We start from the raw sequence: 12,155 nt of genomic DNA, 5'->3' as shown, positions 1-12,155 counted from the left end.
ACTTAACTTAAAAAAAAACTTAACTTAAAAAAAAAACTTAAGGAAAAACTTTAAAAGGAAAGAAAAACTTAAAAAAAACTTAACTTAAAAAAAAACTTAACTTAAAAAAAAAACTTAAAAAGGAAAAACTTTAAAAGGAAAGAAAAACTTAAAAAAAACCTAACTTAAGAAAAAAACTTCAACACAAAAAGAGAACTTTTTACGTAATTTATTCTAATTGTTGTTTTTGCAATTTACGAGCTGCGTTCGCTTCCCGCGTTCGCGCGTCTTACTTGTTACGTTAGATTATTCACTCTGTATATCCCCTTACCTGGGCCTAACAAGTAACACAAGATTAAAGCACAGCTCAAGACATACTTCTACACTCATGCTTTTAGTTAAGCTTTTAAAATTATTGTTGTCCTCACTGTATTGCATTACTGTTATTATTTGAATGTTGTTTTATGCCTTTACTTATCTCTTTTTCCCCTCTATTGCTCTTTAAGCACTTCTAGCTTTCATGTCATGTCATGCAAGGTGCTATACAATTATTATTATTATTATTATTATTATCCTTTCTTTCACTGCCAATGTGTTTTTTCTGTTGATGCAAGCTTGTCTTGAAAAGGCTGTTAGATTTCCTAATATAATATAAATCTACCTCTCACCCTTTTCAAGACAATCTTGAAACATTCATTGGCTTAAACCACACAATCGGGCAGTCATCCATAATTGCTTTTTTCACTAAGCTTTTAGTTCTATTCTATTGTTTTTAAATATTGATGGAACTATCTTTTTTATTCCTCTTACTGTCATATTGCACGTAATAATAATACCGGTAATAATATATTGGTATTGCACTTTTCATTCACAAGAAATCTCTACATAGTTATAATATTGCAGTTATGTGATTTTCTCGTAGTTAACTTGATGCGTTTCTTGTATTGCATTCTTGTATTGCCTTCATAATGAATTGAATACACAAGTATTAAATCAATCAATGAATCAATACAAACTGAAGCATTTCACCTAGGAATCATTCTCAATGTCTTTCCCTGCATCAATGCATTCAGGGTGGAGAGACATGTAGGGAAGGTTGCCTGCGCCATCTAGTGTCAGACCCCTGTCAGTGCCACTGCCACTGCCAACACCCCATACAGCTCCTGCAGAAGGTAAATTGCTGTAGCATTTGGAGACCCTGCATATAAAGTTAGTTGAGAATCAAGGTGGGGGGTAAGGTTTACTGTTTTTCTTTCAACAGCTCTTAAAACTGACCACTTTGGTGACTACTTTTGGTGAGCTCTAAACACAAGTTAAATTCATGTTTTTGATAGGCCTAGTAATAGTGTGTGTGTGTGTGTGTGTGTGTGTGTGTGTGTGTGTGTGTGTGTGTGTGTGTGTGTGTGTGTGTGTGTGTGTGTGTGTGTGTGTGTGTGTGTGCGTGCGTGCGTGTGTATAGTGTACTAGTGTGTACTGTACGGCACACTTTTTTTAATAGTAGAAGAAGAAGCATGCAATATATAGAGGAAACGCTCCCCCCACACACAACTTTTAGTCATTCCCTATTTTGTAAGAATTGCTTCATTCATCTTGCTCAGTTTTCAGGTCACGTTTTCTTCTTTTCTACCCTTTTCCCTTTCATTGTGCAATGTCTCTGTTATGTGCCTCTGACTCAGGAAAGAGGAACGCAGGCCCAGTGTTTGTTCCATGCACTCTTGAGCCAGCAGATCTGAGTTTGACTTTCTATTCCAACCAACTCCAGTGTCCTCCTGTTACAACTGAATGGAGAGAGAGAGAAAGAATACAGAGAACATATAAGCACTTCCACATTCTAACAGTCTTAGAGTAGATTCAGACCCCTGGCATGTTTCTCCACAAAGTTCAAATGCTTATTTTAGAGCTTGTGTGCCTTGGGCCATGTGCTGAACATAGTCAATCTAATCTACAAACTCACAAGGTGTATTTGCGGCTCATATCTGCGCTAAATATATATAGCCAATCTACAAGCTCACGACGTGTTGCATCTGCTCTGCCTTCAGTGCCTTATGAGCTTGTAGATCCTTTTGACACGGTCATGCGATTCATTATAAATCGGGCTTAAAAACAGTTTAGTCTTGACTCTTTTAGGAATCTTTGGTCTGAAGAACTATAGGCCTTTACCCTTGTACATCAGATTAGATTAGCCATATATCTCAATCGTCACAGCTGTCTACTATATGCATACATTTTGTCTGACTGTGTGCAACAACAGCTCAGTTTGTATAACACACTCGAAAAGCTTCTGGAACACAGCAGGCCCCGAATTCCACACACTCTGCCAGGGTCACCTTGACAACCACCAACACACAACCAACCAGGAAGTGTCAGTGGAGCCAACTTTGGACTAAATCCACAATGCTGGTTGTGTGTGTGTGTGTGTGTGTGTGTGTGTGTGTGTGTGTGTGTGTGTGTGTGTGTGTGTGTGTGTGTGTGTGTGTGTGTGTGTGTGTGTGTGTGTGTGTGCGTGTGTGTGTGCGTGTGTGCGTGCGTGCGTGCGTGCGTGCGTGCGTGCCTGTTCAGCTCGGTTTCAGCAGGGGTGAGTTGTGTCTTATAGCAGTCTAATGCCATGGGGGAATCAATCACTGGGCATCGAGGCCGGGTAATTGAATCAGTGTATTAGTGGTGATAATGGGGGCTGACCCGCTGCCCGCTGGAAAAGGAAAGAAAAAGGAAGGAAAGGAAAAAGAATCACAGCGACAGAGAGACCGACGGAACAGATTGAACAGGGGCAGCGGTGGCCTAAGGGTTAGAGGAGTGCCCTTGTTGCCGAAAGGTTGCCGGCTCGATTCCCCGGACGGGCAGGAAAAATTTGGGTGGGGAAGTGATTGTCATCACTCACCCAACACCGCTGAAGTGCCCTTGAGCAAGGCACTGAACCCCCAACTGCTCCCCCTGGAGCTGCTTAGTGGCCAACAGTATGAGACTGTGGTTGTACTGGTCAGCTCCCAGGTTCTTGTGTGTGTGTGTGTGTGTGTGTGTGTGTGTGTGTGTGTGTGTGTGTGTGTGTGTGTGTGTGTGTGTGTGTGTGTGTGTGTGTGTGTGTGTGTGTGTGCGCGCGCGCGCGCGTGTAGGTGTTTCTATGTGCAGGGTGTTGCTGAAAATGAGCACCTGTGCTCAGCTACTTCCCTGGGTAAATAAAGAATTTAAAAAAAAAACACGTTTCCAACCCACCGCCACGACCGACCCTGCTGAACGGAGCTGTTTACAACAATCATTTCCACCATGCAGGGCACCCATTAACGACCCCAACGCTCCCTTCACCACTCCCCTCTGCTCCACTGTCTTTAGTACTAGTCCCTTCCCCCAATCTCTCACCTCACCGTGGCTTGGTGGGTGTTGTCAGGCCGCCAGCCAATAAGCGGAGAGAGAGGTGGGCCCAACCTCCTGAAACAAACACGGCGACAAATCACTGCACGTCTGTCCGTGCAGCTGGAGAACATACAACGCACGTGACGTAGTAGAGGAGAGACAGATTGAGAAGGCTGAGAGAGAGAGAGAGAGAGAGAGTCACAGAAAATGAAACAGAGGCGGGGGGGGTCGAGGAGAAGAGTGGTTGTGCAAAACATACAATCAAAGGCAATCGCACCACATGCAGTGTTCTTATTGCTGCTCTGCAATCACCAATTATTCCAATTATCAGCCAAGCTGTTTTGCCCGTTGGCCAAAGAACTGCATGGGTGGATACTAGGGAAATATATAGTGCAAGGCTGGTCTTAGACTTGGTGTGCCAGTCAGAGTCATGCAACGACAAATGTATAGGTTGTGGATTGGCTATATGTTCGATGTGTGACACTGACATATGTGACCAGATTTGACTGAGAGCCTGCCATCGCGCAACATCCAGCTTTTCACCAGAGGAGAAAAACTTTTTTCTTCTTCTCCAAAATGAGTTAATACCACAGGCAGACTCTCCACATACTAGAGCATGTCTGAAATAAGTGTCAGAGCTTAAATCGACATGTAAATATGAAATAAATGCTTAAACATGTAGCTAGGTGTAATGTTAGAGACCACAGAAGTGAACCTTTCAGGCCTGTTTTCTGTTTGGTCACATATACTATAACAACAATGACCGTTGGCGTTTTCTTAGATCAGTGGTTCTCAACATTTTCAGTGCGTGAATCCCCAAAATAAATGTGTGTGTGTGTGTGTGTGTTTGTGTGTGTGTTGTGCTTACACAGCAGCTGGTCATAATACGGGATTTTCTTCCTAATATTAGGAGCAGTGGTGGTAGTTTTCACTTTGTTTTAGTCACATTTTAGTCACCTGGAATGTGTAATTGTTGGTTTAGTTTTAGTCGACTTAATGTCATGAGATTTTAGTCGACTAAATCTACAGGTGATTTAGTCGACTAAAATGTATTTTGGCGGGCCTTGATGCCGTTGTAATGACTATTTTTACACTTGCTGAAAATAGCCGATCTACAAGCTCACAACTGCAACACGTAGACCACAACGTGATCTACAAGCGTAAAATAACTTATACTGTGTAAGTCATTTGTGTAAAATGTGTAAAATGACTTATACTGGATCTCTTGTCCACTAGTCCCTTCCTAACATTTTAGTCTAGTTTTTATTTGTTGACGAAATTGTCAGTATATTTAGTCTTAGTTTTAGTCATCATAGCTTAGTTTTCTTAGACGAACATTTTTCGTCTTATTTTTATTTTATTTTTTTGTGACGAAATCAACACCAGTGTCAGTCAGATGAAAAGCCTCACACGACATCACTGCCATCTGGTCTGGAGCTCTGCAATTCATTTCAAAAGGGTTTCATAGGCTGTAGATAAGATTATAGATGCTCTGACTAACAGACAGGCTATAAGGCGCTCGCTCATATCACTCAGTGCTGGGATGAGCGTGATAAAACTCTCCCCACAGCAAGACCAGAAGACCATATTAGTTTTAAAGATAAAATAAATAAAAGAAGGAGGGGAAAAAGAAAACGTGAGTCATGTTTTGGAGTTCAACTTCAGGAGCATCATCCTCATCATCAGTGTGTTTAGATGACGCTCAACGCTCAGACACAATGCCTCACGTGATCTTCAGTATTAGTGTGTGAGAAATCCACGATTATCTTTACTGCTTGCTTTCTTATCTAGAGAAAATAATGGGACGGATAGGCACGGGTGACCTTCTACCCCCCCCTACACGCACGCATGCACGCACACACACACACACACACACACACACACACTGAAAAGTGAAGTACGTACTGGGATGGGGCAATGGAGAGATAAAACTTTATTACCATAGTGGATTAGTTAATATAGGAGAAATTCTGGCATTGTTTCATGTACATCATGGAAGATCGTTTAAGTATTGATGGCTTTGGCCACGTGACATCTGGAAAAGATTACCGGTTGCACAGCCTATACTTGAGGGCGGCCATAGCTGCGTGGTTAGTGAGCCAGCCTGGGAAGCCAGAGGTCCCGGTCGTCGCAGGTTTGATTCCAGGCCAGCAATGTGTCAAATCGATGTTTGTCCCTGAGCAAGACTCTTAACCCCTAATTGCACTGTAATATGGGTAAATGTAGAGGACAAGTTTCATGTGCAAATATAATGACAAAAAGAAATGCACCCCCAAGGGGGACTATATTCTATCAGAGAACATCCAAATTACCGATAATATATGCTGTGCATTGTGTACTAACATAATGTAATCTGAACCTCTTACTTTAATCCCACTTGAACAAATACGAATAGAATTTGCTTTTTCACGTTGTGAAGTTGGTTCAGTGCTTGTTGTCTGTTTGTGTATATGAATTTGTACCTGTATTTGTGCCAGAGCGGGGACAACGCTAATCTTATCTCCTGTGCAGAGTCGAGTCCACAGGTGCAGGCCATTAGGGCAGAGCCTTAATGCGGACAAAACCAAGCAACATCGCTCTTCCTCTATCATTTGTCGTTCTCTCCTTGCACTCCTCTGCCTCTGTAGCACCATCTAAGGTTGCACAGGAAGCCCTTGGTAGCAGGTGACTTTTTTATTGCTTTTATTGCAGGTTTGTTGCATTAATGTTATCAATTTCATCTTCACCTTGTAGCCTACAAGTTTAATCGCTTGTTTAATTCATCCTGCATCATTTTTACAGTTTTATTTTATTTTTTGTGTCATCCTATAGTCCCATCATGCCTTTAAATGTAACTATTTATTACCCAAGATTATGGTGCTGTCCTTTATACAAGAATCATCTTGTCAACAAATGTCAGTCTAGCTAAACAAAAGGTGTCTGGCAGATAGCATGGTGACATGCTTCATCACTTGGCTGAAGACATCTGTCCTCTCTCGGTGTTTCCCTGCCCGGAGTCTGGGCTTCCCTTGAGGGGGACGCCAAAGATCACAGTAAGAAATATGCCATTGTTTTCCTGCCTATTTATAAATAAGTCCTTGCTTTCATCCACTCTCCCCCTTGCTCCCAGGCTGAGCCAAGAGAGGCCATGTTTGTCCCTGTCACAGCTCAATGAAGGGAACCTGTCCCACCATCTCCCCTATCTTCCTCCTTCCCTCTCAACCAGATGACACTCCTGGGACCTCTCGGCAGAGCTCAAGGAATGACCTGTTTACACACTTACTTTACTTCAATACATTATATAGATAGACATATGGTAAATGGTGCATTTATATAGCGCCTTTATCCAAGGCGCTTTAAATAAAATGGTGCATTTATATAGCGCCTTTATCCAAGGCGCTTTACATAGATTGTGCATTACATTCACCCATTCACACAGACATTCATACACCGATTGTGGCAGAAGCCATGCAAGGTACCAACCAGCACATCGGGAGCAATTTGGGGTTCAGTGTCTTGCCCAAGGACACTTTGACATGTAGACAGGAGGAGCCGGGATTCGAACCTCCGACCCATGGATCATTGGACGACCTGCTCTACCTCCTGAGCCACAGTCACCCTTTACATAGATTGTGCATCAATTCACCCATTCACACACACATTCATACGCCGATGGCGGCGGAAACCATGCAAGGCACCAACCTGCACATCAGGAGCAATTAGGGGTTCAGTGTCTTGCTCAAGGACACTTCGACACTAACTCTGGGGGAGCCCAGATTCGAACAGGCAACCCCTGAGCCACCGCTGCTGCCGCCCATATGTGTACATTCAGCAAGACATGTGCGCATGCTCGCACGCACGCACGTGCACACACGCACGCACGATAATAAGAGCTTTACTGAATACATACAGACTGGGGACAAAGGCAGGCATATGAATGTACCGGAAGGTCTGGGGAGAAGTGTATTTTGGTGAATTGTTACTCAAGATTCCAATACCTATTACCTCATTAGTAAAGGCATTATAGGACTCCAATAAATTATGTTTGGTTGAAGCGGAAATTAGCTTTTTTGTTTTTTAATGTTTTTTTGTGACTTTCGCTTTTATTTTATATTTTTTATGGAGGGATAGACAGTAGGCTGAAAGGAAATGGGTAGAGAGTTGGGGGGGGGGGTGACATGCAGTGAAGGCCTTCGGGATCGGGAGTCGAACCCGCGGCACACTGCCAGGCTAGACCACCAGCCAAGGTACCCGGACCGCTGAGCCACGGCCCAGGAAATCAGCTTTTTTCCCCTTTAAGTAAAAAGTGGTATATCTATGGGCTGACTGTGTCAATTTAACACTTGAAATGAAATGAAATGAAATCTATATTTACCCAGGGTATCTGGGCTAAGCTCAAGAACTTGTTTCCAGCCAGGCCCTGCTCATAGAACACATTTCATCGTAGTTCAATGCCTTGTTCAAGGGCACTTCAGCGGTGGTAATTTTAACGTGTCGGACGGCTGATTCGAACTAGGAACCTTCCGGTATCAAGACCGCGCCGCTATCCGTTCGGCCACCGCTGCCACTTGATTCAGTCAAGCAGAACCAGTAGGTGGCCTTGAGAAGAGCTGCCTTCCTGTTGTGGCTAAAAGCACAAAACTTCCTCTGGTTGTACAGTAAACAGCATGCAGGTCAGAGAGTTCTCAAAGGGTCAGGCTTGCATGTGTTGTGCACCTTCCAGGTTCAGGTTCAGGTTCAGGTTTATTTGTCATAATGTATACATACAGAGTATAAATATAATGACATTTATTTTGCTCAGAGCATTCTCAGTCTTACATACACAGGACATAAACAAACATCTATAGTGCAAAGAAAAAGACAAAAACACAGAAAAAAAGTGCAAGTGAAGTGACAATACAGTGCAATACAGTTCAATGTCAGCTGTTCAGCAGCCTGACTGCCTGGGGGAAGAAACTGTTACTGAGACGGGTGGTGCGAGATTTGATGCTCTGGTAGCGTTTTTTGGAAGGGAGTTGTTTGAACAGGGTTCCCATCTAGGTATAGAAACACATTCTTCTCACACAAATATATATTAAAAAAAAGAATACCTTATGATTGTTTGTTTCACATGTCAATTTTTATCATTTTTATTTTTTTATATTTTAGAATTGATACCAACAATTCTCCAAATGTCACTTGCAAAATGTGCAAAATGACACATTACCTGGTTTCACTGTCATAGTTGCACAAAAAAGCAACTATGACAGGCCTAGACCAGTCCTACCAACTGGCCTTCTCTTCTCTACACCCCCCCCCCCCCCCCCCTCTCTCTCTCACAGATGATCTCTGATATGCTGATAACAGCTACAGAACCCCTTTGATAGGACCAGAGAGACAAAGTACAGATGTTGCTGTTCATAGGCTAATGAATGACTAGACCGGTGCAGTTTCCATGTATGGCTGAGTCATTCTGAAATTATTAGTCAGTCTCAGTCAGCAATGTCAGCCAAGGATATAGATAGTCAACTATGGTTTAACTCAATATAGACCTGGCTCCCAAGAGAAGACAGACTATGCACCCACTGCACACAACACGAGGTAGAGACTGCAGCTGCACTTCCTAATCGTCTGCAGTACCAATAAGACATCAGAGACATATACTTCCCACGGATTACAATCACCCAAGGAGAGTTTTGAAAATCACGCAAATGTTTATATCCAAATGAATGCAAAAACATTTAAATACTACTGTCAACTTTCAAAAGTATGAAGCATCTCCTATATGGATGTATCTCTGACAGAAAATGCACAATCTTTTTATAGGCTAGTTTCCAAGATAAGATGTAACACAGATCTGTTTGCACGTTTATTTTATTGTTTTATCTTGATTGTTTTGTTCCACTTTTGCTTTGGTAATGTTCTCATACCAATTAAAGCTCATTTGAATTGAATTGAATTTGAATTGAAATAGTAATTTAAAAACAAAATGCTAGACGCCAGAGGGTTAAAAGTAAACAACTTAAATTAAGTGGGTATGGGTGCAAAGAATAATGTCCACAGGTCAGTTCACCACACTATTCTTTTTATTACATAACAAAATCAGTGTAGTGCCTATAACTCTGAGAGTGTAGAAAATGGAACCAAATGGACGCTTACAGCAGGTCTGTAACTCTGAGAGTGTATAGAAAATGGAACCAAATGGAGCCTTACAGCAGGTCTGTAACTCTGAGAGTGTAGAAAATGGAACCAAATGGAGCCTTACAGCAGGTCTGTAACTCTGAGAGCACAGCGCTATAAATGTAGTGGATATCTTAAACTCATAATCAAAGTGTAATGAAGTCAAAATCCAGAACCAAGGAAAGGTTTAAAAGTGTTGGGAACACAATCACGGATTTAATCAAGAGCGCTCCTGGAAATGCCACCATACCAATGTATCATGACATCTCCCAATCACAGGTTGACACCCTCTCTTATACAGTTCGAGAGTTCTCAAAATAAGAAACACATGGTTGGAAAACAACAAGACACTCCTTTAACACATGACTTTATATGGTCTTTTCCAGTCTGCTAGAATTCACACAAATAGGCTTTTGACTGCTGGTAACAGGTGGAAGATGGCTTCCTGTTCTACCTCTGTGAGCAGTTGCCTTACATGGATTGAAATGTAATTTTCCCATTACAGAGTGTAGAAAATGGAACCAAATGGAGCCTTACAGCAGGTCTGTAACGCTGAGAGTGTAGAAAATGGAACCAAATGGAGCCTTACAGCAGGTCTGTAACTCTGAGAGTGTAGAAAATGGAACCAAATGGAGCCTTACAGCAGGTCTGTAACTCTGAGAGTGTAGAAAATGGAACCAAATGGAGCCTTACAGCAGGTCTGTAACTCTGAGAGTGTAGAAAATGGAACCAAATGGAGTCTTACAGCAGGTCTGTAACTCTGAGAGTGTAGAACATGGAACCAAATGGACCATTCCATTTCTACATACGAATTCAGAGAGTTATGGGGCCCTAGCTGTGGCCAAATCAGGGCCGGATTAACCATAGGCCGCTATGTGCAGCTGCACAGGGGCACTTGGCAAGGAGGGCACCGTGGCAATTAATTAATTCACAACTGGTAAATGGTAAATGGTGCATTTATATAGCGCCTTTGGGGTTCAGTGTCTTGCCCAAGGACACTTCAACATGTAGACAGGAGGACCCGGGATTCGAACCCCGACCCATGGATCATTGGACGACCTGCTCTACCTCTTGAGCCATATACACAATGTATATCCTTTTTGTATTTATGCATTTATATAATTATATATATTATTTTTCTGGTAATGTGTAATGTAGAGCTGGTTGCTGTGTTTAGCCGTGTTGCTGTGTTTAACAGTATTTATAATTTGAGAAGAACCCTTGAAAGAATGATGTCAACACACCAGCACCAGGCATGACATGCAGCTGTCAAGAGAGAGTTAATTGGGGGGGGGGGTATTTTAGTAACAACAGTACTGTACTTTTGTTTGCGGATTTTGAAATAAAAAAATCCAATCATGTAATTTATTGTACTGGGTTCGATCCTGGTTCAGGATAATTAATGTTACACATCAGGCCTATATTGATGTGCTTATTGCCTCACCTGTTCCACTGACACTGTGTTGTGTTCTTATGGCCGGCCCAGGCCGAGCTGTGCTGTGCCAACTGCTGCTGAAAATGTTATAAGACCTATATGCCTATTGTATTGTGTTCTATTGTGTTCAGGGTCGGTCGCCCCGCGCTATGGGGGGGCACTAAAAATGATATGCACAGGGGCACTCATGGGGATTAATCCAGCCCTGGGCCAAATGCATACCGTACTGTACTGGGGTTGGGTATGATCCTTGAAAACGTTTCAATTAAGTTAATAATAATACTGTCTGTGACTCTCAGACTGTATCATAAATTATGATACGAACGAACGATATTATAAGAGCCGAGAATGCAGTCAATGCACCAATTATGATTCATAATTGGTGCATTCTCGGCAGCGCGCATGCACTTATCTCCTCTCCACTCCAGCGGGGACGCGCCCTATCTGTAACGACCCTCCTCTTTCCTTCCCTTCCCTTCCTCCTCCTCCTCTTCCTCGCCTCTCTGCTCTCATCCAGAGAGAAGAGAGTAGAAATCCCAGATCCAACCACTGCACACTGACACCATATATTACTCACACATCACTCTCTGTTTTTAAAGCCACCGTACACACAGGAAGTCGCTCCACTCACGCCCAGCTCCACAGAGGACGAGACACAGTGAAGCGAGCTGCTGTGTCGCTCATTCTTCCCTTCTTTCTCTCCCCGGTGTCTGTCCACCCCTCTTTGTTTTGGCCATTTATTTAGTTGCTTCCAACAGTTAGCCGCCCTTCCCCTGTTGTCTCTTTGTTTTTTTTTAAACCCACACCACCATGTACCGCTATTTCGGGGAGCTGCTCACCCGCTCCGCGGGGAGCGCGGCGCTGGCCTCCGGCTGCGTGGAAGCCGCTCTGCCGGCGGTGTCCTCCGCCGCGTCTCGGGTGCGACACTACGGCTCCGCGGCGACCGACGAGCCCGACAACCCCAACTTCTTCCGCATGGTGGAGGGCTTCTTCGACCGCGGCGCCAGCATCGTCGAGGACCAGCTGGTGGAGGACCTGCGGACGAGCAAGGAGACCGCCGAGCAGAAAAGGAAGCGCGTTAAGGGGATCCTCCGCATCATCAAGCCCTGCAACCACGTCCTGAGCGTCAACTTCCCCATCAAGAGGGACAACGGCGAGTGGGAGGTGATCGAGGCGTACCGCGCACAGCACAGCCAGCACAGGACGCCCTGCAAGGGGGGTAAGGCACCGAGGAATCCTCCCCCCTGTCACTGTC

General features: G+C 43.6%; 1 protein-coding gene across 1 annotated transcript in view; it reads left to right on the top strand.

The window, feature by feature from the left end:
- The first annotated feature begins 11,536 nt into the window (after nt 1-11,536).
- Nucleotides 11,537-12,155, top strand: part of glud1b (glutamate dehydrogenase 1b) — a 31,979-nt gene continuing 31,360 nt past the window's right edge. Inside the window, exon 1 of the mRNA XM_079492118.1 lies at nt 11,537-12,119. Coding sequence (XP_079348244.1) covers nt 11,711-12,119 — 409 coding nt within the window. The 5' untranslated portion in view covers nt 11,537-11,710. The remainder of the gene's footprint in view (nt 12,120-12,155) is intronic.

This window comes from Electrona antarctica, assembly GCF_951216825.1.
Source record: "Electrona antarctica genome assembly, chromosome: 22".
Lineage (NCBI taxonomy): Eukaryota > Metazoa > Chordata > Actinopteri > Myctophiformes > Myctophidae > Electrona > Electrona antarctica.
The sequence above is the reverse complement of the archived record's forward strand: the minus strand, read 5'-3'. Positions and strand labels throughout refer to the sequence as shown.